Below are 23594 nucleotides of genomic sequence, written 5' to 3'. Positions count from 1 at the left end.
AACCAGTGCGGTGCCGGCAGTCGGGGGTTATTCTGAATCCCCACTGCGCAATTGACCATAGGTAGTTCTTTGTTGCTGCTGTATTCCTCATCCTCCTCAGATCCAAGGCGTGGACATGCCCCCTCAGCGGGCAGCGGACTCCGTTCGCGCACCACTACGCCCAGAATATCAGTGAGACGACGCTACCTCCGGAGTGCCTTTATCACACCGTCGAGTACGTGTCTCCTGCACAGAACGCCGCAGTTTGCAGTCTTCCAACGTTCCTATTCGTGGTCGACTTGCAACTCTTCGAGGAGGAGTTGGAAGTCCTAAAGGAGCAGCTGAGCAAAATTGTGTCCCTATTGCCTGCAGAATGCTCAGTCGGCCTGATCACCTTTGGCACCAACGTGCACGTGCACGAGCTCTCCTTCGTCGAGTGCTCCAAGTGCTACGTCTTTCGGGGCGGCGCGGAGCTGAAGCCCGAAGACATCGCCAGGCAACTGGGAATTGTGTCCAATCACGACCCTCGGGGATCCATGGGCGGCACCGCAGCTAGGCGTTTCCTCATGCCCGTTTCCGAGGTCGATGTGGCCCTCGACTCCATTCTGGATGACCTCCAGAAGGACAGCTGGCCTGTAGAGCCCGATTCCAGACCCAACAGATGCACCGGGGCCGCTCTCAATGTGGCGGTCTCCCTCATGGAGGCGGCGTGTCCGCACCAGGCTGCACGCATCATGCTCTTCACCGGCGGCGTGTGCACTGTTGGTCCGGGACAAGTGGCCGACCTGGCGCTGTCTGAAAACATACGGCAGCATGTCGACCTGCAGAAGGAGACGAAGAACGCGAAGTACGCGCGGTCAGCCCTGCAGTACCACACCTCCCTGGCTGAACGGGTAGTCCGAGCCGGACATGTGGTGGACATCTTTGCCGGATCGCTGGACCAAGTGGGGCTTTTCGAGATGAAGGTGCTCTGTGACAAGACCAACGGTTACCTGGTCATGTGCGACTCCTTCTCTATGAACGTATTCGAGGATTCGGTCTCCCACATATTCCGGAGGGATGCGCAGAGCTTCCTCACGCAGGGCCTTAATGCGCGGCTGGAGGTGCTTTGCAGCCGCGACGTCAAAGTTGGGGGCGTGATCGGCTGCTGCTCCTCTACGGGAAAGAAGGGCAACCAAGTTGGCGAGGTGTCCGTCGGAGAAGGACAGACTTGCGAGTGGTTTCTGGGATCGATAGACGCCCGTACCACGTTGGCCATGTATTTTGAGCTTGTCAACCAGCAAAGTGGACCTCGAAGCAGTTACCTGCAGTTCCAGTTGTCCTACCTGCACCCCTCTGGCCGTAGAAGACTCCGCGTCATCACTTTGGCCTACCACCACGCGGACCCCAGCGTGAACAATCTCGCCGCGGGTTTCGACCAGGAGGCCGCAGCTTGTCTGGTGTCACGACTGGCCGTGTACAAGACAGAGACGGAGGAGACGCTTGACGTCCTCCGCTGGATCGACCGTAAACTAATCAGGCTTGTAAGCCGATTTGCTGACTACCAAAAGGACGACGTAAGCTTTATTCTGCCTCTCAATGTTGCCGGCCATGGCCCATGGTATTCCAGCCTTCATCATTCCAAATCGGAGCTGAGTTCGGGCTGTACCCGCAGTTCATGTTCCACCTCCGGCGCTCCCCGTTCCTGCAGACGTTTAACGCCAGCCCGGACGAGTCCAGCTACTATCGCGGCCACCTGATGCGCGAGTCGACCTCCAGCATGATGATTATGATTCAGCCGTCGTTGCTGATGTACACCATGGACGACCAGCCCCCGAGACCGGTACTCCTTGATGTGCAGTCGCTGAGGCCGGATGTTACGCTGCTGCTAGACTCCTATTTCCATATCGTAGTCTGGTCTGGCGAGCAGATTGCCCTCTGGGTCGATGCTGGGTACCATCTGCAGCCCGAGTATGCCCATTTCAAGCGCGGACTCGAGCGGCCTGTTATCGACGCGAAGCAGATCCTCACAGACCGGTTTCCCGTGCCGAAATACGTTAACTGTCGGGCTGGAGGCAGCCAAGCGCGCTTCCTGTTGGCGAAGGTGAACCCCTCTGCGACTCACTCCCAGTACGGCGACAGCGGCATCGTAGGCGGAATGGATGTAGGAGCCGGCAGCGTGGTGCTGACGGATGACGTGTCGCTGAATGTTTTCATGGATCACCTGGTTAAGTTGGCTGTGCAGTCGTAATTTTCGCCAAAACTCATTTAATACTATTGCAGTACAGATTATTTGTACACGGCTGTGCAGTCGTAATTTTCGCCAAAACTCATTTAATACTATTGCACTACAGATTATTTGTACACAAAATGTAATCAACTTCTGACATAGCATGAGTCCCAAAGCCTTTTATAGCGTAATAATTCAATGATCATCTCCAACGGGTTTCGTGGTTTTCTGGGCATCCGATGCATCTCCCTCCGGACCGGGCTCCTTCTTTTTTTTGCGCTTAACGTGGTCTCCGCTGTTCCCAAGTTCTTCGACCTGGCCAGTTTCGCCGGAGCTTTGAAGATAATAATTGGCATGATGGACCTGGCGTTCGGCATGGCGGGCCTCGTGGCGGTGGCTGCAGGCGACTGCCGGCAGACGAAGGTTGTTTACCATAGTTACAAGGTGCTGTTAGTGCTGCGACTTTGCCTCGACGGTTACATCCTCTCCAATTTCGTGCTCCTCATGCGTGACCCGGATATTTCGCCAGAGGATCACCGAGCCATGACGTACACGGCTATCATGATAGGCGTCTACTTCTGCTTTGAGTATGGGTTTACCTGGCACGTGTTGAGCTCAATGAAGTCGCTTGCAGCCATATTCGCTGTGGGCGGCACAGGGAGCGAGAAACGGTCAGCCTTGCAGCTAGAGGCCGATATGGAGTCGAAGGCGTCGCCCAAGATGACATGGTCGAGATCTAGGAGCGCCACACAGACGTATCTTATTGACATCTGAGTTTTTAAAATATTTGTTAAAGCTTCGACTTCACCTTCGTTTTCTTGGCTTAGCCGAGGATTTTTTCTTTTTGGGTCTGTTCTTCGCAGCGGCTCGCTCGACAAGAGAGGAGCAGTCCACACCAAATGTGTCGGAAACTTCCTGTTCTGTGCATAGGCGAATGGGTACTGTCACCTTCCGCTCAATCATTGCTAACGAGGCGTCCACAAAGGAAGCGACATCGTCGCAGCCGAATACCCGCTGCACGAAACCAATTCTGGGCGAGTGCACAGCGGCCAGAATGAACGTTTCGGCGTAGGAAGGCACCCGACATGCGGACACCAGCTCTAGGCCCCAAACTAAGGACGGAATGGGCACGCCCATATGCAGCGTAATGGAAATGTGGTCTACCGCCAAACTCATTGGCAACAGCACTCTGCTGGGCCGAGCGGCCACCTCTACTGCCAAGAACCGATCTGAATCGGAGATTACGTCAGCTAACTCCGCCCTCCAGAAGCCCGAACGCTCGGCCTCTGATCCTGCAGAAAAGAAAAGGCACTTATGGTTTACCGCCTGAAACCAGTAGTGTAGCGCAAAGTAAGTGAACCGCATTCCAGCAACCCCTGCCGACGCGTCCGGTTGCCAGAGGTCCTTGTCCGGGTCTGCCAGCATCGTTCGCAGGTACCGCAGACCGAAGTTGAGGACGCTGTCGCTCGTCTTGACGTCCGGCCTGCGGGTAGACAGCCTGAATATCGAGCTGGTTACAGGCTGGAAGGCGCCCGTCTGCTCCACAGGCGTTATCAGGCCCAGCTTAAGCCTCGGCTTTTCCCCAGGTGCCAGCCGCTCAGACACTAGCAGGCTCATTTTTACTGGCAGGGTCTTCAGGTACTTCACTGGCATCCAGCTAGCGCTACGGGCCCCGCGTATCTCGAACTTCGCCTCGCAGACCGTGTCGTTGCCGTTCTTCACCGCCAACACCACATGGTCGTCCGGGACATCCAGCGTGAAAACGTGGAAGTCGAAGTCTTGGAGGCACCGTGGTGGCTTGTAGAGCGGTACCAGGACGTGTGAGAACGGTGCGATTGGATCGAACATTTGCTGCAGTATCCGGGTGCACATAATCGAGTGCACTGCGAATCATCACATTGGCAGCGATTGCCGCGTGGACCTTCTGGGACAACGCGGATTCTGGACGGCTGACCGCGCTGCCGGCGTAATGGCAATAATGCAGGGCTTTCGCAGCAGCCGCGAGGAGCTTTTAAGATATATCCAACAACAGTTTGACCGTGAGGAGTATGCTGATGTCCTAGAGTTTGCCTGCTACTCCTTCGACGCCTGTCGGAACTTCTACGCACGCACTATCGGGCACTACCTGGTCGGCGACATGCTGTTCGAGTTGCTGTTCATCCTCAAGTCGGGATCCTCCGTTCGGCATGGCAAGCAGCTACTCGCGCCCTTTCTGGCTGAGGTTGTGGTGATTGCGGAGAGCACGGTGGCCTTTTGGCGACACTCCACACGGCTGGAGCAGAAGGAGTGGGGTGGACATCTGTTGTGACGCAGTCTCCTTTCACAGTACGTCGACATTTCAGCCTGGGGTCCGGTGGCGTATCTCCCCCGAAGTCAGGTGCCAATTATGCTCTACCACCTGGGGATGTTGGCAGTCAAAATACAGTCGTTCGACATTGGTGTTCGGTGCATGACCTTGAGACTGGATATGGTACAGGCCGGGTCGCCCACTGTGGTTGCGGAGGCTCAGACCGACGTGGGCTGGGCCTATTTTCATGGAAGGATGTACGAGAAGGCGCTTCTCGAGTTCGAAAACGCGCTTCAGACGCTGGAGACCCACTTCCGACAGGAGTTGGCGACGTCAGTGTCGCGGGCTCACCACAACCTCGGCGTGGGCTACTTCTCGCTCGGGCAGTACTCTGCTGCTGCAAGACACCTGGTGAGTGCGATCGATTCGATGGGTCGGACAGGAGCCTCCCAATTCGTGTCGATTACAAATACGTGGTGCGTAATGGGCTCCCTGTTGCACGCTGTGAGGAACCCAGGCATCCCTCACGGCAGACCGGTCAGCCTGACCATGCCGCAGAATTCTATTCTGCCGCGTTCGAGCGCCGGAGACGCGTATTCGGCGTCGCTGACAGCCGCACACGGCTAGCCCTCCGGCTCCTCAATTCAGTTCGGGACCCCATAACACCAGAACGCGCGCCAGGTCCGTTGATCCCGCGGATGTCCCTGTCGAGAGGCACAGTCGACTCGGCAGCACTTGGGGCTCTCTGGGACGTGGGGAAGCCACCGCCGCCAGACTACTTCCATAGTCAGGCCCTTAGACTGCAGCTTGGAATTCGACCCACTTGGTCGTCAAGACCCAACAGGGAGGAGATGGTCATCGTGAACATTCCGAACATATCGCCCACCAGCATCCCCATAGTCATGGAGGGCGGAGGACCAGCGTACCGCTTGAACCCCGAGGCAGCAGTAGGTGTCCGCTGGCCTTAGAACACAGCTAAGATACGCAGAATGGGTCGTCCTCCCGCCCGTTGTTTCCCAACGAGGGCAGATCTCGCTGGCTGCAGCGCCTGGGCACTACGACCCCGACTCCGGGTTGATGGTGCCTGACTTTAAACAGCTCAGGCCAGCCCTTCCTTTGGTAGTTCAAGGCCAACCCGCTTTAGGGCTCTACGGGTATCCCGTCATGGTGGTAAACCCTCTGTTGGCACACTACAACCCTGCAGCCGTTCCAAAGGTGCTCGAACACCTCACACTGCCAGGCCTCAACGAGAGTGTATGTGAGGAGATGACGATTTCTCCATGGCAGTGTTATTTGAGCGATATGGTATCGGAGAAGAGAACGCCGCAGAGAGGCAGCCGCCCATCAGGCGGTGGGAGTCAGACGAGCCTTCAGCGCCCGTCGCGGAGGTGACGGATGACAGCTCTCCTGAGACGCCAGAGACACAGCGACGACTGCCAGTGGTTTCAAAACCAATGAAGGCCCATTCGATGCAGTGGCGGGCTGACATATTCCACTGCTACCACCGCGAGGGCACCGCGCCGTTGCGGCTGCCCGAGGTCTCGCCAGCCACTATAGCGGCGGCCTGCTACATCACGCCGGCCTCCGAGCCAGAGGGCGAAATGGAACTGCCCACGGTACATATCTGTGACAAGGACCGGCGGGTGCTCTGTGTGCTGCCGTATTACATCGTGAGTGCCGAGCAAAGCGCCAACACAGGATTTGTACGCCTTTTCTTCCTCTGCCGGAAACGCGACCAATTCTCTTCGGCGCCAGTGATAAGATTGAATATCATATGTCATGCGTGGCCTTGGGGTTGCAGATGGACTTCCCTTTGCGCGGCAGCCCGACGTGCCATGGTTGTGTGTTTCAGTAGGCATACCTCGAGACGGCGCCCTCCTTGAGCAGGGTTTAGTAAAACACGACCAGGAGGTGCAGAGGCTCCGACGCGTTGTCGGGCTTCAGGAAGCAATGGACGCGCGTCAGACGTTTAGCGTGTATAGAGGAGATCTAGCATCCCTGTGGTTCCCTGAGAAAAAACTGAGACCAATAGTGTACGAGTCTGCGGTGCCCAGAGAGCCCAGAATCCGTCGACCAGCGCAGACGCTGGACCTCTCTACAGCGGGCAGAGACCTGGTGCCGCCAATTAGATTCCACCACGAGGGCGCACGTGATTCGAGTGGGGTTCCGCTGGATCTGCTCAAAGTGAAGGTTGCGGTTTGGAAACGTGAAGTGGACGTCAACGGAAGGACAACCGGAAAGAGAATGTACAAGGCTGCTCCGATCCTCAAGGAGTTTCCGGATGGGCCTCCGCCCCCACCAGCGCCCGTTCGCGCTCTCCAGAGGCCTACAAGATCACCTCGACACCGGGTACTGAAACCTGTTGCCAGAGCTCCACGTCTCCGGTCCACGTCGCCTCCCACGCGGCAGCTGGCCAGGCCCGGCAAATTGCCTTCCCGGGGGCTGTCGGCGTTGGCCCAAGGGTCGACGACGGCGATCTCGAGCGAACGCAGGATTGCAAGGGGTCGAGTTAGAGGCGTTAAGGTATTGAAGGCCCGAGTTCGGAGTACAGACGCCAGGTTGTTAAAGAAGCGAGTGAGACTTGCAAATGCGACACAACGCGATCCGACGCGACCCCCCACAGAGCGGAGGCAACGCAAAACGCGCGTCCTACGCCCCTCCACTGCAGTCCTTGACCCTTCTCCCACTGTGCCGCACGAGGCGCAGCCCACGAGACTGATGATCAAACCGAGGAGAGTGCTGAAGAAGCCAGTCAGAGAGCCACCGCCTGGTGCTCACTCATCGAGGCCTACTCGAATGGTTAGACCCTTTGAAGGCGAATCTCCGGCCAAAAAAGGTGTTGTCAAGGTGACCAAGAAGGTGGTGTTTCTGTAAACGGATACATCTGGATCTCTTGTGTATCTCAATAATTTAGCATGTACTACTGGTTGCCAGGCGACATGCTCTACCGTAAGGGAGTTAGTCCAGCAGATCTCACCTCCAGCAGCTCCAGTGCGCAGGCCGGAACCGGTCTGGGCGACGCTCAAGCAAGGCCATGCGGAACCCGCAACGCGGGTGGAACTGCCTGTGACTGAGGACCAGCCTCAAAAGCGGTCTAAGTTCTGGAAAACGGTTCGAAAGCTGACTGTTATGGAGACTGTGAAGAAAGTCTACACTGCTCCCGTCCCCGAGCCACTAACACCCATCGCCGCCATGCATGCGAGGGAAGCTGCCAAGAAGGCGATCGTCGGGTACTACCGGAAAAACGAGGCCTACAAGCGCATTCAAAACATTATCAAGCTTGGCGACACCCAAGAAAAACGGGTACTATCCGCCAACCCGGAATACAAGATCCTCAGGGCCAGCCAACAGCAGAAGGTTCCGGATTTCAGGGCTCGCCGGGATCCGCCTTCTCGGCAAGCGCCGTCGGGTCCTTCGCCGAAGAAGCAAACTCGTTCGTAACAATTTCATTTCAAAAGGGCAATGCCCTGTTGAATTTCGGTTACATTGTGACTGACGCAATCCGAGTGGGTCCTGGTGTGCTCAATGCCAGGGAGGCTATTGAGGTACTTGTAGACAGTATCCACCTCGGACTCCGTGCTGAGATCCTTTGACTTGCAGCGTACCTGCGCCTCATTCTGGGTGTCCGGGACATGCACGATAGTGAATCCTTGACGTTTTACCGACAGCAGCTCGACACTTTTCTTCAGAGGCGTCGCAATCGACACAACCTGCGACTTGCTGGCTCTCTCCTTCACAAACGTCTGCAGCTGCTCGCAGGTCACCTCTTCCAGAGCCCCCATCAGATTTCGGGTGCTAATGAACCCCGGCTGCCCCGTGGTCAGCTGCGTCCACGACTGACGGGCCTCCTGCAGCATAGAGCGAGGTCGGTTGGCTAGATTGTGGCGCAGAGCGCCCACAAGGTCAGAAAACTCTGCAGCCGTTGGTGGTTGCAGCTCTGCGATAAATCGCTGCAGCCGGTCGAGCATGAGGCTGGCGTCCTTCGAAGTCGCCAGCGTGATCTGCAGGAGGCTACCGTCCACTGTGAAGGCCGATTCAGCCGACGCAACGTACACCAAGTCCTCCGCCTCACGCAGCTGCTTGAAGAGGGCGCTCTCAGCCCAGACAGAGTAAAGTGAAAGCAGGATGCGATGCTGAAGTCCACAGTTCTTCTCCCGAATAGAGCAGTGGATCACAGTCTCCTCCGACAAAATATCGGGGGTAGTATCCAGCAAAATTACGTTGTCGTTCATCCAGAATGACGGAACGTCGGGGGTCAACGCTGGTTTTAGCGAAGCACTGGCCAACTGGAGGACTGCCTGCGCCTCCTTCTCGGTGGCGTTGCCCATCACCGCCCCAACTACTGCTGCGCTTTCGAAGCCTTCCTTGAACAGTTCAGAGAAGTCGGTCCAGGTCACGAGGGACAGCATTTCGCGGACGTCTTCAATTGACGCTGAGTCAGGGAAAGAGGCCCGCCGCTGCATCTGAAGACCCGCAGTCATGGGGGTGTTCGTGTGGTCCTCGGTTTGAGACACGAGGCGACTCTTGCACGCCTCGAACCTTGCCTGCGATACGTGCTTCAACGGGTTCTGCAGCGCTCTCTTCGCCTGCTCAAGAGCTGCCGGAATCTTGTCTGGGTTACCTGTCGCATTCAGCAGCAGCACCGAGTGGTCGACAACATGGAAGACACTTAGTCCTACGTCCTTCATGATGTCCTCCGGCATCAAGCGTTCTAGCGTCTCGGCCACAAGAGCCGCAAGCATGCTGAGGCACCCGCGTGTCCTACGCGCCTGGTTGTCCTTCGTCGCCACGCACAGGCTTGAAGCAACGAACAGTTGGAAGGAGGCAAACATCAAGCGGGAACCGAACCAATCGTCCTTCTTGTAGATGCAATAGCAGTTTCTGCCTGCATCCAGCACTTTCGGCAGGTCATCGTTTTTGTCAGTAGGCGCCTTCCGGCCTGGTCTCAGCGCGGGCACTGCGCTTCTGGCAGGCGCACCAACCGTCATCCTCCAGTCATCCATCCAGTCTGACGGTATAGGGGAGATGTGGCACTTCAGGTCCAACTCGGCGGAGTCGGCACACTCCTCGTCCCAGCAAGGACCTGACACTAGTAACATGACCTTTTCGATGTCAACAGCCTCTATAAAGGCAAGCAAGTCGCTGGTGTTGCTGAGTGGAGCCAGATGCTGCAGACCCGTGCACATATCTGGCCCTTGAGCCTGCAGGTCCCGTACGTACATCAACGCGTCAGCGGAAGGTGCGGTGCCAGAGGAGTTGAATGCTTCATGGCGCCTCGCGGTAATCGAGTCCAAAACGTTTTCCGGCCTGGCCAGTTTCATCCTGCGAATCATCTGCGCCAGCACCATACCTGCCTCGCGGAGACCCTCATTGGACGTGCCTTTATCCGTCAGCTGCAAATTTACCTTTAGGAACCGGGCACCAGCGGCAGCGGGCACGGATACATTCACCTCGGAGGCCCACGGTGTCAGCTCGTTGCCCATTCGGACGGGGTCAAGCTGTGCGAACAGAAGGGACGCGTCGGCGTTCCACAGCGGTTGCCGGTTGCTCAAAACTGGAAACAGGAACATGGCGTGATGGGACCGGTCCCCTGGAAGGCAGACCTTCATGAAACGACCTGGGCTGTCGTTGCCTTGCAGTGTACCGCTCTGGGAGTCACCCGGAGGTGGACCGCTCTGGTAGTCACCCGGAGGTGGACCGCTCTCGGAGTCACCTGGAGGTGGACCGCTCTGGGAGTTCTCTGATTTCAGTGGAACTCCAGCCAAGCAATCCTCCACCAAAGCCTGCTGCTCGTCGAGAGGCTTGCTGCTGACGACTGCGCAGCACATCAGATTGCGAGAGACGTACCTATTGCACCAGTCACGCACTTGTACAACCAGCGGCTCTCTTCGTTCCACTCGCCTCACGCTACCTCCCAGCACGTCACCTCCGAGCAGCCGGGCTACCGGCAGAAGGCCTTCCAGGTCACGCGCCATCTCCGCGCGCGGCTCATGAGCCTCGAATTCTGTCGCGACCGTTGCTTCTGTGATGTTTGGTGAGGAAAGGCAGCGACCCAGCATGGCGAACCCCTGTCGGAAGAAGTCACGCTGGAGTCTCATCTCAATGCAGGTACTCTGCAAGTCAGTGCATTGGGTGTACTCGCCTTGGTGGTCTTCCACCCATGATTGGAGAGACCCGACATCTGTGTGGCCTAAGCACCGGCGCGCTAAGCCGCAAAGCCCCGGGGAAAACTCGGAACTCAGCATGTGCCCCACCTGCAGGTGCACTGCCACGGCATCTTTGGTGACCCGACTATCTTCCACCAGCATCACACGCAGACCGTTGACCGTCAGGAACCGGTACTGCTTCAGGTTGTCGGCAGGCAGAGCGAAATCTTCGTTGTTAAGCACGACAGATGGGTCAACCGCCCAGGGAACGAGAGGGTCGCACGTCAATCGAGTTTTTGTCCATTTCGCACTTCCATCTGGGAGACTCACTCGAACACGGCCGTGGTATGCCATCACACTATTATCAAAGCCTCGCCACTCGCCGATTTCAGGCTCGGCACTGGGTTCAGTGAAGACCTTTTCCGACGGCAAGCCGCACGACTGCAGGGCACCGGTCGTCGCGAGGGCTGCGAACAATGTGTGCGACACGCCAATTCGACTGAACTCATGTTGCAGTCGCATTTAGATTTCTTGATTTCCGAATCTGGACATACATCAAACATATTACCTCATATTTCAAGTGTGACGTAGTACCTTTTCAGCATTCTTACAGGGACTGCACTGATCCACATGTCCCCCAACCAATCCTCATTAGATCTTTCCTCGGCTCCAAGTTCAGACCTGTCTGAACCGCTCACCGAGAGGTTCAAGCCTGTGCACAGGGCTTACAGCCGTACCCGTGAGCGGAGGAGTGAGAAAGCACAGATTCCAGCCGCGTCTCCGTCAAAGAGAAAGAGCGACTCTCAAGGACAGCCACATTCTCTATAGTGTCCACAAGGAGCCAAAGCATTGCGTCACGCAAGTACAGCCCCCGCAGCAACGAGCCGTAGGTGACTTACCAGCGATCACTCTTTTCAGATGTGTACCCTGCGTGGACGGTACGGCCCAGTGGATAGCGCCCAGGCCCAATCTGACCCCCAGCCAGTGGGGGAGACGCGAATCGGCGTGTGGGCAGCCGCTTTACCTTTGGGGCCTTTCTCGACAAGAAGTCAAGCAGTGAGAGCTCCAACGACACGTTACACAGGGGCTACACCTACAAGTCATACGGCCTGTCTCCTCGAGTGAGGGGCATGTACGACCCGGACTTTGCCGGAAATTACGACCACAAGCTGCTGGACATAGGCTCAGCCTACGCGTGCGATCCTCAGCCATTCCTCACCATTCAGACCCTTGACGCTTTCTACGAATTGCGCCCCGAAAAGCTTCAGTGCCTCCGAGACACCTTTGCAGAACAACTCCTCCAGATGTGCGTGGGGCCAGCGGAATTTCAGGATACTGAAATCTTTCATCCAGGCTACCTCCCCGAAGAATTGGAAGAAGACAGTGACACAAAACCGTAAATTTTTGGTAATGGTTCGCGTTCACCCCGATGTCAAGACAAGCAACCTGGATGTCATGTTGGGCATGCTGCCGATCACGAGGTCCCATGTCGACGGACTCGATAGGTCGACAATTCCAACAAGCCCAAGTACCACACAAGCCAACGTGTCGGTCGCCAGTTCCGTCACTCATCTTCCCGTAGGTCCTGTGGTGCCAACTCCCCCTCCGGTGATGATCCCTGATACGGTAGACCTACCGCCCAGGGGTGTTCAACTTCCCGTGGGTCCTAGGGTGCCAACTCCCCCTACGGTGATGATCCCTGATACGGCAGACCTACCGCCGAGGGGTACTCTAACGAAGCTGCACAACGTAGATACCACCACAGTGACCAAGCGCATTACGACTCGAAGCAAGGTCCCCCATAAAGTTGAAGTTCTCACAAGAGTTCATATGGAGCATTGTAGTATCGAAGAGCTCGAAACGATCTACCGCGAGCTGCAGAATTTAATGCAGTCCGAGAGGTACATTGAGTCCCAAAAGATGGTCAACGAAATCCTGACAAAGTTCACGGACGTAACTATCGTAACCCCTATCAGCGACGAGGCCGTCAGTACCTGGTATAGAACCATGCTGACCACCAATGTTCAGGAATCCCCCCTCTACAGTTCAGGCATCCTGGAAATGGAAAACTGGACTTCCGAGGTAATCCAGCTCATACTGGAGATGGAGGTCCCTGCCGATGTCAAGGCCCAGTCTCTGAAGTGCTTACGGAGCAATTCTGCCTGGATGTACCTCACCTATCTCAGTGAATTCGGCGCGGACGGCATCCCTCTCGCGTTGGCGGAGAGCGCAGGCGAAGCCACGAAGGCTACAGGCCCCCGGCTCACGAACCACTCTAGCTTCGAATCGATGGTCGGCACCACTGTTTCGTCGGGGGGAGGCGACTCCATCCTTAGTCGGTTCCAACGTAGCCACGAAGTCGACAAGTCGGTCGCGTCGAAGGAGAGCGATTCCATACGGAAGGAGATCGCGTTGCTGAGTTCCGGGAGCCTCAAATCCAAGACGGACGCCGTTCGACATTTGTTAGAAGCGACGTTGAACGGAAACAAACCTGATCCTGAAGCTATTCGACCTCTGCAAGACGAATTCCGAACCGAGAGCCGGCGCCTTCGACACTACAAAGAAGGCGTGACGTTCTCGTATCTGCGTAGCACCGCCAACGCTGAGACGACTGCTCCTCTGTACCGCCCTATGGTCGTTAACCGCCCCATGGAGTCAATACAAGGCGAATTCACCGACCTGGACGTTTTCCTCTACACGCTAGAGCTCGACAAGGTTGGCGACACTCGCCAGCTCGACTTAGCTTCGTGCGAGCAGCCGAATGCGTCGCACCGCCTTGAGTACATCCTGGCGTCGCAGTCGCTGAGGTCGCAGACTCCCGCGCCGGCAAATGCCCGTTTCGTGGAGGACACGCAAGACAAGGCATTCTACAGGGTCCACAACGATGGGACCGTGTCGATACTCATGGAGGGTCTATGGATGCGGGTGAATCCTTGCAGTTTGGTTTCCGACTTCTCCGACAGATTCAGATTTACCGACAGTGCGATCACTGGCGACATCGTTCACTACGACCGCAAGGACGTAAGCTGGGACACTCTGAACGGCATCAACGTTTGGGACGGTCCAGTGCAAGAGGAGGAGGCCCCAGCACGTGATCCCAACGCCCATTACGTCAACGAGTCTGAGGGCTGCTGGTCCGGCACCCGTCGCGGCGACATCATACGACTGATCGCCGCTGAGAATGAGACGACGCCCGACCCGATCAACGCGCCTCGAAGACGTCTCATTGAGGTGCCCTCGTTGCCAGATGGGTCTGCTCCGCATCGCAGCGGGCACGTTTGGTCTCGACCCCTTAAGACGACTCAACCTAAAGTTCAGGAGTCATTTGCTACCGGCAAACGATGGACCCCACCTGTTCCTAAACCCGTTTACGAGACAACACGCAACCATGCGGCCTACAACGTCCACCAGTCGTCGTGGATAGGAACTGAGTACAACGATATGAAAAGGTTCCAACATACGCTCAAGCAGCTCAAGGACGGACTTCAGGGCTTGAAATACCTGAGGCGCCTGCGTGTAGAGAAGCCTGCTCTCGTCACGGACGTGCCCGATGACGTCCTCCTCCTGCTGAACGACGAGGATGCCGTAAATGTCCTCACTAACGTCGTTTCCAACTACCAAACAAGGCTGCAGAACTACAAGCGAAGCCGGAGCGCACGCGGTCGGGAGCTGCTCAGTGGCAAAGCTGATGAATTCTTTACGCACTGCGGATTCTTATCCCGCGCTGCTGGTGCCTCTCACCGGTCTGCGTGGGAGGGCTCCTCGGTGACGTCGCCTACGCGAAGCCCGCCATCAACGATAAGCGGTGGTAGCGTGAGTAGTAGTACCGTCTGGCAACGTGATGGGACAGGTGCCTGGCGAAATTCTGACGGCCGGGTCTCTCAGCGAACGTCAACATTAGCTGGCACTAATGGTAACGACTGGGTTGAGATCGATGGCGTCTGGTCGCGCCAGAATTCTAAACCGGCCGCGGCTGACGCTACCACTTCGACCCACCGCTCCGAGGATGACTGGACCTTGATCAATGGCATCTGGACGCGAGTCAAGAATGCGACAACCGCTTCCACTTCCACCCGCTCCGAGGACGACTGGACCGAGATCAATGGCGTCTGGACCCGAGTCAAGAATGCGACAACTGCCGCGGCTGAAGGTACCACTTCGACGGCTGATGCTACGTGGACTGCTACAACTACTGTCTCTGCTGTCGGAGGCACCCTTGCGGGCGAATCTGCGGTGAGCCATGTCGCCCCTACTGCGACTGCCAACACATACACCACCAAGACTTTCATTGACAAGACCAGTGATGACTACAAACTGCAACTTATTCAGCGGATTGAAGAGTTGTGTGCTGGGATCAACTCTTCTGCTGATGCTGGTGTAGTCACTGAGGAGGTAACGACCACCTTGAGTACGGCCAACGATTCGGTCACGTCTGGCACGGTCACAAACTTGGAGACTGGCACTTCACAGAAGCTGCAGATCAGTCCTGGGATGAAGCACTTTCAAGATATGGTGGATAGCTCATCGAACAGTGCCTACACCACCGTGAAGAGCAGGACCCTTTCTCGATACTCTGTGAAGCAAGTGTAAGTTTGCCTTCGTTTTTGTACGTTTCGCGGAATATCTAACAATTCGAAAGTGCACCTTTGAGACATGGACATATACGAGATTCAGTTGAAGCTCAGCGTGGACGACCAGCTGCGCATAAACCAACTGCGGAACAACAAGTTCTACCTGCATAACTTCGTGCCCTTGGCCATGCGGCACCGAGTGGTGGAAGAGGTCACCTTGAAGGCACCTCTAGCTTGTTTGGGTAAAACTCTTTATAACCGCAATCAATAACGTTGTCCCAGCTGCCAGCCGAAGATTTGGGGCGCGGGTGGAGCCTTACCGCTACATTATGTGTGAGCCGCGAGAGGCCGCAGAGGTGTACCCCCACTACGTTGACCGCTACTGGGATGCCCACTTGGATGAAGTACACCCGTGTGGCACCGACCCCAAAATCCATCCTCATGAGAAGCTTTTTTTTGGGGATACTTGACGTTGAATGATGTGATAATTGTGAAAAATGTTGACATGTGCTCACGAGGGCGGCTCCCAGTCGTTGCTCCTCTCCGCAGGATCTTTGGTGGGCTTGACCAGTTGCAGCGCGCCTGCAAACTTTGAGGACAAGTTGGAGCGCACACGGCTGCAAAGCTTGCTCCTCCCCCGTGTTGTTTCTGGTCCAGTTGTCGAGGCTGGTGTGAGTGAAGAGTCAATCGGCCGCCCAGGATGGGTGGGTCAGATGAAGAAGCGGCACGAGCACCTCGTAAAGGGCGCCTCGCCGCTCCCCTTGCCCCCCTTGCCCCCCTTGCCCGCCATCGAGCAGACGCGCCGACGGCTGGAGCCGTGCCCGTCGTCGGAATCCACATCTGCAGGTCTGATCAGAGTTGTTGATGTCACGGGACGTTTGCATAAGCCCGTATCTGCTTTATCTAGGGCTGCGTTTGTTGATTTGGTGAAAGGGGGTGGCTCCTCAACGCTAGGTGCGAGACCGCCATCTGCATTTCCTAAGCACAAGCACCTCGTAAAGGGCGCCCCGCCGCCCCCTGTGCCCGCCATCGAGCAGAGGCGCCGACGGCTGGAGCTGTGCCCGTCGTCCGAATCCACACATGCAGATCTGACCAGGGTTGTTGATGCGGAACGTTTGTATGCGATTCCTAATATCCATGGCTCCTCTGCGATTCCTAATATCCATGGCTCCTCTACGCAGAACGTGAGACGGCTATCTACGCTTCCTGATGCCCACCATGTCTCCTCTACGATTCCTAATATCCATGGCTCCTCTACGCGGAAGGGGAGACGGCTATCGGCGCTTCCTGATGCCCACCATGTCTCCTCTACGATTCCTAATGGCCATGGCTCCTCTACGCAGAGCGAGAGGCGGCGATCTTCGCTTCCTGTTGCCTACGATGAATCCATCGACAAGTACGAGGTACCGCCGCCACCCACGAATGCGCAGCAGGTTCGGAGGTTCTCTAGTAGAGTTAGCCCGTTGTCCAAATTTGGGTCCACCGCTGTCTGAATTGAATGCAGTGGAATTTTATGAATTCTTAATACTGACACTACCTATTGATTCTTCTCTCCTCGATCTACGAATTACGACATGCAGAATGTGCAGCTTCAAGAATCATTTCAGTGTAATAGGAAGCTCATTGGAGATGAGTCTCTGGATGCCCTGGAGAGGGCCCCACAGCGAGTCACGCTGAGACCTCAACAGGATCCAGCAGAGACTGTGGTAGGTTCCGTTGAACGGGTTCCGAGCCATGGGACAAGCTGCCGTGCAGGCTCCGATGTCAGTCACCTTGTTCTTGCGACGTCACCAACCCGTCGCAGGGTGAGGTTCGCCGACCAAATTCCTGAGCAGGCTCCCATGATAACCGAGCGCCTGAAGGTCACACTCATGCCTCCACGTAATCCAGCTAAGGTGACTATTGAAGCCCGGCGCTTTTCGGAAACGGGGAGTTGGATAGGGCGGATTCGACGTTGAAGCCTGTATGTTACAAAATGGTATGTTCCAATGTAGAAACGCCTTTTGAATTTTCCTGTCGCGCACTTCCACATCGCTGGTACACTTATAAACACACTCAGTAACACTTTGAAGCGCCAGCTGTATTTCGCTTTTCAACCGGACTCAGTCGAGGAAATTACTCCGCCTGCTCACCTTTGTGAGGGTAATTGGCGCGACATTTTCAGTATTTCTATGCGTAGCTGGGACATGTTGAGGGCGTCTGACTGCGGCGAGGCCTATGTGGAACTCTCCGACGAGATCACCGCCACAGACGAGGCCTACGAACCAAAGCCTCGGAAACGCCGTCTGCAGGGCTCTAAAGCGGCGAAGAAACGCAGACGAGTCGCCGCCGGCGATGGCTCCCACGCCGAAGCCTGGGAAAGCGCGCTGCGTAAGCAGCTTCTTTCGCAGGCACAGGACATAGCGCGGCTGAAGCGGCGAGTGCAGGGCTTGCAGGCAGTTGAGTCGGAAGTGGACACCTTGAAGGGCGTGTTAGCCGGATTGCAACAACGTTGCGCGGAGCAGACCGAAGAAATGTGCGCTCTAGTGTCGTTCGTTGGCGATCTGGGGCCTGTCGTGGAGTCGGTTGTCAGCGCTACCACTCGACTCAAAGACACCTCGAACAGTTGGGAGGGGACTGCCAGTGGGACCTTCACGGCCTCCAATAATGGGGAGGGGTCTGCATACGGGGCCTTCAACAATGGGGAGGGGTCTACTATGGCAACTCCCAAGTCCAGTGGGGACAGGTGTGCATGCGGGGCCTTCGAGGCCTCCAACAATCGGGAGGAGTCGACTAGCGCGGCCATCGAGGCCTCCAACAATGGGGAGTCCACTAGCGGGGCCCTTAAGGCGGTGAAGAGCGTTAGCACTCCTATACGCCAAGTGTCACTGGTAGGCCGCATGCAGGGCGAGGCCCCAGTAGCCCGTCCAGCCCGTCCCGCGTCCAAGAAGACAGGCCTTCCTCAACACGAGCTATCGGAAAAGAGGGACTATCTTGGAAAATCGGCGCTCTTTCGGGTGGCCACAATAAAAGCGGCCAAAGAACCAGTAAAGCCAAAATCCTCGTTCAAAGCAATCAAAGAAGCACAGAATCCAAAATCCTCGTTCTACAACACGCCCATGGACAAAGGCGCCGTCGACAGAGCATTAGACGGCCAGCATCCTGATCGAATCCGAGCCTGCTTACCACCGCCCAAGACGAAACCGTCGTCCTCCGCTCCCGTTCCCTTGGAAAGGTCAGTCGCCTTGAAGAATCGGAATGACTTTCTACCAGAAGCAGACCAGCATCTCCAGTTAACTCCCTCGGAAAGACAAGGGGACATCAACATACACGTTGAAAGGGAAAAGGGTTCAATGAAAGCTTCAACCGCCCCTTCTGACTTACAGGAAACTCGCTCTGCGGAATTCAAGGACGCTGACCGCGAAGCGCCTGCGACTGATGTCCCTTCCGGCGGCGTCAACGGCGCTCTACCACTCCGATATACTGGTGAGAGCCCCGTTTTGATTACGGACACGCAAGGTATTTCTGACGAGGAGTTGGCAGCGATGCTGCATACCATGTAGTCACTCCAAGAAATCGTTCGCAGCGAACCGCGAGCTGCAGACAAAGAGCGGATTTCGCATGACCGCCTTATTGTAGGTGAGTGGCTCGAATCGGCCGGGTGGCGGAAGCCTCTGCTTCGGACGTGCACGTGCAGGCTTCGTGTGCGTAGATGGCTGCATGACAGCCTGCGATGTCGAGGCCGATCGAGGTTTAAAAACAGCGGAGTGGTCTTCCTCCTCAGAGTTGGCAACAACTCGGAGACGAGACCTGTGGCCTGGAGGCACCGGTGGCCATTTGAAGCTGCGGATCTGAGTTTTGAACTCGGGGAAAGATTTGACTAGCACGGCTTCTTCTGTTCCGACGTTGAAGCAGTCGCCTCCTACAGCTTTTAGAATTGCGTGAGCAGCCGCAGTGTCCCATTCCATAGTCCCAACATACCGTGGGTAGATGTCGGCTTTTCCCTCCGCGATACGCAAGATCTGCGTGCGCCCCCCCCCCTAGACCCACCTTGACGGATGACCCCGCATCATCAAACCGTCTATCGGGAACGGATTCCACGAAGGCTTGGGTTGACTGGTTGGAGTTGTACATCGAGGCCATCACGCGGACGGGGCCCCTCTTACCGTTGGCGAATTTCAACCTTGGGGAAGGGGCCAGTGGCCCCAAACGGTTCGACGAGATGTCCAACTTGTAGGCTCCAGCTCCCACCACCCCCACGTAGTAATCGGTCAACTCGTCCTTTATGAATTCTCCCTCGGCAGTCCACCTCTTCGGCAGAGAGACCATGCCGAAAATAGGTTGGGTGTCCTTGACGAGTCCTAGGTTCACTGTGTAGTAGCCGCCGGCGCGACGGACAAATCCTTCTGTGCTGTCGATGGGATCGAGGAGCCACACTAACCCGCTGCGACCGAGCGCCTGTCGTTCCGAGAAGCTCTCAGCCGTTTCGTGGTCTACCTTACCCTCCTCCGATATAAGCAGCATTGTCCGGCTCTCGATCTCGCGACTGTAGGCGTTGAGGAGGTACTGGGAGATGTAGCTGTGGCAGTACTTGTCCGCGGACGTCACGAGATCTGCTGGAGTCTTCTTCTGGGTGTGGAATGAGGCCTCCCGTTGCATCCGACTGATGGCTTCAGAGCAGTGTTGGAAGACTTTGGCCAAGCAGAGAACGCCTGAACTCTTGGGGAGGTCCTTGAGGCACAGGATCCCTACATTCTGAGACGCCTGATTTAGGTACGGCAACGTATCTTACGGCAGGGATGGAGGTAACCCCCCGTACCTCTAGCAATTCGTAGGGCAAACGCGCATGCAGCCCGTACTTTGATTTGACAACTGCATCAAGCTTTACGAGAGATTCAATGGCGGCTAGGGTCGACACAAACAGACACCACCAAACCATTTTCACCATTGCACTCGTAAAGATTTCGCTGCCAATTCGCCAAATGTGGTGGTTGCTCGCGCTAGTATTGGGGCTCTTCGTGAATCCCCAATGGGGCAAACTGCACAGCGCCCTGTGGCGCTCGGCTTCCGGGGATGCGGTCCCGGCGTCCTTGGACGAGGCGCTCGCCTCGTCTTCGTGGGGGCCGCTAAATCCGCTGGTGCAGTGGATGAGCCCGGCCAGCCCCCGGTCGGATGTCGTTGTCACTGCAGACGACTTTGCATTCAGAGACCTTCTCACCGGCGACGTAGCGGAGTGGACGCAATGTCCCGCCATCATATTCGCTACCAACACATTTGACGCTGCTATCTACGGGCGCTGGACCTCTCTGGGATGGGAGGTAGACTCCGCGTCCTCTACGACGGAAGGGGCGGTGTTGAAGTCGTGGCAACGATATGCCAGATTGCACGGGTACTGCTTACTAGAGATGCATACGACGCGACCAAGGACTTTAATAGACCAGGGGGTTCACCCGTATTTCTACAGATACGTGGGGTTGTCCCTATTGTCGGATGTTGACGTGCCTCTATTGTACGTTGATACTGACGTCGTTATAACCTCGCCGACCCAGAGCCTGACTTCCCTGCTGACGGGGCTTTCTGCCGACGTGCTGTTGGCCGCAGACCGCCGCTCAGAACCCTTTCCCAAGAAGCCGGGCGTGAACGCAGGCGTGCAGGTCCACCGAGGAGGCCCCTACTGTCGTTCCCTCGCGCATCGAGTTCTCTACCAGGGGCGGCGGGTAGTGCCGCAGCTGCTCAGCTCGCTGTTCTTCAACGGAGTCATTGAGCAACCCATGCTCAACTTGTTGCTGGCCGTTGACTACGACCTCCATATGCCCGACCTCCTGGGAGAAGGCCCGGTGCTCGTCCGTAGCCAGTCGGAGGGGTTGCCCCGTCTGGTAATCGTCACGCAGGACGTCCTCAACACCTTCCCAGAGAAGCACACGCCAGGACACTTCATGCTACACGCGGCCGGAGTGTCCCCTGCGGAGAAGCGACAGCAACTGCTGTTCACAGCGGCGGAGATTCGAGGTTAAGTCACACAGCTGATTCAGCTTCGTCTGCGGCGTCCTCCACCTCGTGAGCCGCGAACTTCTGCCGCACGTGCTCGTATCGCGTCTGTGCCGCCTTGATCTCATAGAGGAGGAGAAGCATGAAATCTCGTCGGTCATCTACGTACTCGAACACCAAGGAAACCGTCTTGTTGGGTGTGAAAATCACTATTGACTTCTCCTCCTTCGGGCGGGGACCGCCTTCATCAAGGCTTTTGAAGAACTCTTCGAAGTCTCGCGAGTCCGTCCCCAGCTGAATCTGCCGTCGCACTGCCTCTTACTGTCACGTTCAGTATGTCCGTGATGTGGAATCCAACATCAAAGAAGTTCTTGGACGTCAGTTCCAGATACTCGGGCTTGAGTCCGAGGTGCACCGTGCGCTTCAAAAGACGACCGGTGGGTCCGACCTTCACCACGAAAACGCCTTGTCGAAACTGCGGTGGCACATTTGTCATGGACTCACTTTCCTCTTGGCACTTTGGATAGCCTGCCGAATGTGGGAGGCTGTGACTTGCTGGTCCTCGTCCATGACCTCCAGCATTTTCGCTCCCTCGTCGGAGGTTGGGTCTGATTCCTGCAGCGGTATTAGAAACACGTAATGAAGTAGGTCTAATGGCATAGACTACGATCCGAATACGGAACGTCGACGGGATGTGACAAGTGACTAGGGCCTAAACGTGAATGAGGGGACCAATAGCATCGCCCAGTGACTAAGGCCTAATAGTAATCGTCAGCAATCGCCTACGTCTCGTACACGTTCCGATTCGCTCTCTTCGGCGGGGTACAGAAGAGGGTACCGTCGAACCTTCGCAGCTTCTCTTTTTCTGATTTCGTCAGTCACCCCTGCAACTGCAAGCTCGTGCAGCCTCTGCGCGAGGAGGTTAGATTTCGCGCCCGCTGAAAGGTGCTTTGGCGCCGACGACGCTCCACTGTCGTAGTCCACGGGCCCCGTTTCCACTACAGAGGACGACACAGAGTCCCGATCTTCTGTGACAAACATCACTGTGTCGTAGGCGGCCTTGCTCTGCCCGGAGAGAGCATCCTAGGAAAACCAGTCACCAAGCGCACCGTTGCCAACCATTACACGTTCTCACCTTGGAGGGCATGATATCCTGTCACGGCCAAATATGAAATTCTCGATGAAGTCGAATGGGAAGCACTATCGGTGTTGCGCTGCCAACCAGACATGAAAAGAGTGCGGACAAAGCGTATCAGAATGGCGAGTTTTGCGACAAAAAAATCAATCCGAATCACTCTCCGGAAACTTGAAGGAGTTCGATCCATCCGTTAGGGATCCGCCGCTGCGCCATCCCGCTCTTTTCTTTTTCGACTTCTCGTGACGAAAGTCTCGGCCCCGGACGCGGCCAAGTTCCTCCGCCGCCTTGGCAGCGAATGCATCGTTTTTGTAGTTCGCAGCATAACTGTTGTCGACCACGAGCATCCTCTCTTGGTACTTGGAGGAGTCTATGCGTTGAAAGTGCTTTCGCGCTGGCTCCGCAACTTGAACGTCTTGAGCGTCAGATCCCTCAGCAACGTCCTGCTGCTCTACAGGCGCTTTGCCATCAGTCTTCCGCTTCTTCTTAGGCGCAGGACGCGCTTCCTCTTCACTCAGGTCTACTGAGTCCTTGGTGTCCCTCTGTCTCTTCTGCTTGTCGGATTTCCGGTAAAACCTCTTCAGGTAGCTATCCAACAGTTTTAGGTCGAGATTTTCATTTGTGATACCTTCCTCATTCTGCTTCCTAAACGCCTTTAAAGCCTTTTTGGACTTCGCTTGAGCAAGGAGAGCGGCGATTACGTTGGAGTGGTCCATAGGTGTCGAATTCGCGCTTTTCGGCTTATTGTCTGAGGACGGCTTCATGTGCGTTCGACGAGAGGCTGGAGTTGAATACAATTCCACCACCATGCAGATGAATGCACTGAACCATTCCTCGCAGCCTACAAATTGAGTAGTGTGACGTTCACTCCAGGCGGAAGCCCTCCTGCACTTTCTGGAAGATTGAACCTCTCCCAGGACTCTCTAGCAGCGGGAAGGTGACCACACTTAGAGAAAGCAGTAGGTGGCGGTGTAAGGCGTGCGAGTCCAGGATTCGCAGCTCCTCCCCGCGTAGTTGTTATCTGGTCTCGTTAGGCACCGTCGCCCCAGCGACGCGCTGGTTCAATAGCTTGGACGTCGTACACACAGGGCGTGGGACGACAAGATGTGCAGGCACTTGGAAATACAACCTCTGTGTGCTTGGTTGGCACAAGCCTAATCGGACCGATCAATAGCTGGTTGCGACGCTTCCCTCAAGAAAGACGCTTTTCGTCAACAAGAGTGAACGGTTAAGCTCATGATTAAAAGTGGAACAATTGCCGGTGGTTTAATTTGCAGTGCACACAGTTGCAATTGGATCT

At 56.2% G+C, this 23594-nt stretch overlaps 15 protein-coding genes across 25 annotated transcripts; 9 read left to right on the top strand and 6 right to left on the bottom strand.

Moving 5' to 3' along the window:
* Positions 1-100: 100 nt before the first annotated feature.
* Positions 101-2209, top strand: KVP17_002021 (uncharacterized protein; the record flags this gene model as incomplete). Of its 2 annotated transcripts, XM_068517938.1 has the most annotated exons (3): positions 116-171; positions 251-1535; positions 1589-2209. In XM_068517938.1, 3 exons carry the CDS (start codon positions 116-118, stop codon positions 2207-2209), a joined length of 1962 nt encoding a protein of 653 aa, XP_068375783.1. The 2 variants fall into 2 exon arrangements, with proteins under 2 accessions (XP_068375782.1, XP_068375783.1); XM_068517937.1 differs by having other exon boundaries at positions 101-1535.
* Positions 2210-2386: 177 nt separating this feature from the next.
* On the top strand, positions 2387-2962 carry KVP17_002028 (uncharacterized protein; the record flags this gene model as incomplete). The annotated part of the gene is made up of 1 exon (XM_068517950.1): positions 2387-2962. One exon carries the CDS (start codon positions 2387-2389, stop codon positions 2960-2962), a length of 576 nt encoding a protein of 191 aa, XP_068375795.1.
* Positions 2963-2992: 30 nt separating this feature from the next.
* KVP17_002025 (uncharacterized protein) lies at positions 2993-4060 on the bottom strand (the record flags this gene model as incomplete). Its single annotated transcript, XM_068517947.1, has 1 exon — positions 2993-4060. The coding sequence occupies one exon, from the start codon at positions 4058-4060 to the stop codon at positions 2993-2995; it is 1068 nt and encodes a 355-aa protein (XP_068375792.1).
* Positions 4061-4166: 106 nt separating this feature from the next.
* KVP17_002023 (uncharacterized protein) lies at positions 4167-7916 on the top strand (the record flags this gene model as incomplete). 6 transcript variants are annotated; one of them, XM_068517941.1, is made up of 7 exons in its annotated part: positions 4167-4474; positions 4502-4979; positions 5009-5422; positions 5451-5733; positions 5763-6251; positions 6277-7049; positions 7446-7916. In XM_068517941.1, 7 exons carry the CDS (start codon positions 4167-4169, stop codon positions 7914-7916), a joined length of 3216 nt encoding a protein of 1071 aa, XP_068375786.1.
* Positions 7917-7921: 5 nt separating this feature from the next.
* Positions 7922-11143, bottom strand: KVP17_002032 (uncharacterized protein; the record flags this gene model as incomplete). The annotated part of the gene is made up of 1 exon (XM_068517956.1): positions 7922-11143. The coding sequence occupies one exon, from the start codon at positions 11141-11143 to the stop codon at positions 7922-7924; it is 3222 nt and encodes a 1073-aa protein (XP_068375801.1).
* A 608-nt stretch (positions 11144-11751) lies between these two features.
* KVP17_002022 (uncharacterized protein) lies at positions 11752-12021 on the top strand (the record flags this gene model as incomplete). Its single annotated transcript, XM_068517939.1, has 1 exon — positions 11752-12021. One exon carries the CDS (start codon positions 11752-11754, stop codon positions 12019-12021), a length of 270 nt encoding a protein of 89 aa, XP_068375784.1.
* A 10-nt stretch (positions 12022-12031) lies between these two features.
* KVP17_002019 (uncharacterized protein) lies at positions 12032-15211 on the top strand (the record flags this gene model as incomplete). Its single annotated transcript, XM_068517934.1, has 1 exon — positions 12032-15211. The coding sequence occupies one exon, from the start codon at positions 12032-12034 to the stop codon at positions 15209-15211; it is 3180 nt and encodes a 1059-aa protein (XP_068375779.1).
* A 63-nt stretch (positions 15212-15274) lies between these two features.
* On the top strand, positions 15275-15662 carry KVP17_002027 (uncharacterized protein; the record flags this gene model as incomplete). The annotated part of the gene is made up of 2 exons (XM_068517949.1): positions 15275-15434; positions 15475-15662. 2 exons carry the CDS (start codon positions 15275-15277, stop codon positions 15660-15662), a joined length of 348 nt encoding a protein of 115 aa, XP_068375794.1.
* Positions 15663-15689: 27 nt separating this feature from the next.
* On the top strand, positions 15690-16685 carry KVP17_002024 (uncharacterized protein; the record flags this gene model as incomplete). Its single annotated transcript, XM_068517946.1, has 1 exon — positions 15690-16685. The coding sequence occupies one exon, from the start codon at positions 15690-15692 to the stop codon at positions 16683-16685; it is 996 nt and encodes a 331-aa protein (XP_068375791.1).
* A 678-nt stretch (positions 16686-17363) lies between these two features.
* Positions 17364-18734, top strand: KVP17_002026 (uncharacterized protein; the record flags this gene model as incomplete). Its single annotated transcript, XM_068517948.1, has 1 exon — positions 17364-18734. The coding sequence occupies one exon, from the start codon at positions 17364-17366 to the stop codon at positions 18732-18734; it is 1371 nt and encodes a 456-aa protein (XP_068375793.1).
* KVP17_002020 (uncharacterized protein) lies at positions 18735-20119 on the bottom strand (the record flags this gene model as incomplete). 2 transcript variants are annotated; one of them, XM_068517935.1, is made up of 4 exons in its annotated part: positions 18802-18887; positions 18977-19193; positions 19222-19935; positions 19991-20119. In XM_068517935.1, 4 exons carry the CDS (start codon positions 20117-20119, stop codon positions 18802-18804), a joined length of 1146 nt encoding a protein of 381 aa, XP_068375780.1. The 2 variants fall into 2 exon arrangements, with proteins under 2 accessions (XP_068375781.1, XP_068375780.1); XM_068517936.1 differs by lacking the exon at positions 19991-20119 and having other exon boundaries at positions 18735-19193; positions 19222-19830.
* Positions 20120-20153: 34 nt separating this feature from the next.
* Positions 20154-21185, top strand: KVP17_002031 (uncharacterized protein; the record flags this gene model as incomplete). Of its 2 annotated transcripts, none has more annotated exons than XM_068517955.1 (1): positions 20154-21185. In XM_068517955.1, the coding sequence occupies one exon, from the start codon at positions 20154-20156 to the stop codon at positions 21183-21185; it is 1032 nt and encodes a 343-aa protein (XP_068375800.1). The 2 variants fall into 2 exon arrangements, with proteins under 2 accessions (XP_068375800.1, XP_068375799.1); XM_068517954.1 differs by having other exon boundaries at positions 20319-21185.
* Position 21186: 1 nt separating this feature from the next.
* Positions 21187-21819, bottom strand: KVP17_002029 (uncharacterized protein; the record flags this gene model as incomplete). 2 transcript variants are annotated; one of them, XM_068517952.1, is made up of 3 exons in its annotated part: positions 21187-21453; positions 21482-21634; positions 21664-21819. In XM_068517952.1, the coding sequence occupies 3 exons, from the start codon at positions 21817-21819 to the stop codon at positions 21187-21189; spliced, it is 576 nt and encodes a 191-aa protein (XP_068375797.1). The 2 variants fall into 2 exon arrangements, with proteins under 2 accessions (XP_068375797.1, XP_068375796.1); XM_068517951.1 differs by lacking the exon at positions 21664-21819 and having other exon boundaries at positions 21187-21459; positions 21482-21655.
* A 111-nt stretch (positions 21820-21930) lies between these two features.
* Positions 21931-22200, bottom strand: KVP17_002030 (uncharacterized protein; the record flags this gene model as incomplete). The annotated part of the gene is made up of 1 exon (XM_068517953.1): positions 21931-22200. One exon carries the CDS (start codon positions 22198-22200, stop codon positions 21931-21933), a length of 270 nt encoding a protein of 89 aa, XP_068375798.1.
* Positions 22201-22440: 240 nt separating this feature from the next.
* On the bottom strand, positions 22441-23058 carry KVP17_002018 (uncharacterized protein; the record flags this gene model as incomplete). Of its 2 annotated transcripts, none has more annotated exons than XM_068517932.1 (1): positions 22441-23058. In XM_068517932.1, the coding sequence occupies one exon, from the start codon at positions 23056-23058 to the stop codon at positions 22441-22443; it is 618 nt and encodes a 205-aa protein (XP_068375777.1). The 2 variants fall into 2 exon arrangements, with proteins under 2 accessions (XP_068375777.1, XP_068375778.1); XM_068517933.1 differs by having other exon boundaries at positions 22441-23010.
* Positions 23059-23594: the final 536 nt, after the last annotated feature.

This window comes from the organism of the source record quoted next (genome assembly GCF_019968985.1).
Source record: "MAG: Porospora cf. gigantea B chromosome Unknown PgB_NODE_295_length_23594_cov_117.04, whole genome shotgun sequence".
Classification (NCBI taxonomy): domain Eukaryota; phylum Apicomplexa; class Conoidasida; order Eugregarinorida; family Porosporidae; genus Porospora; species Porospora cf. gigantea B.
The sequence above is the reverse complement of the archived record's forward strand: the minus strand, read 5'-3'. Positions and strand labels throughout refer to the sequence as shown.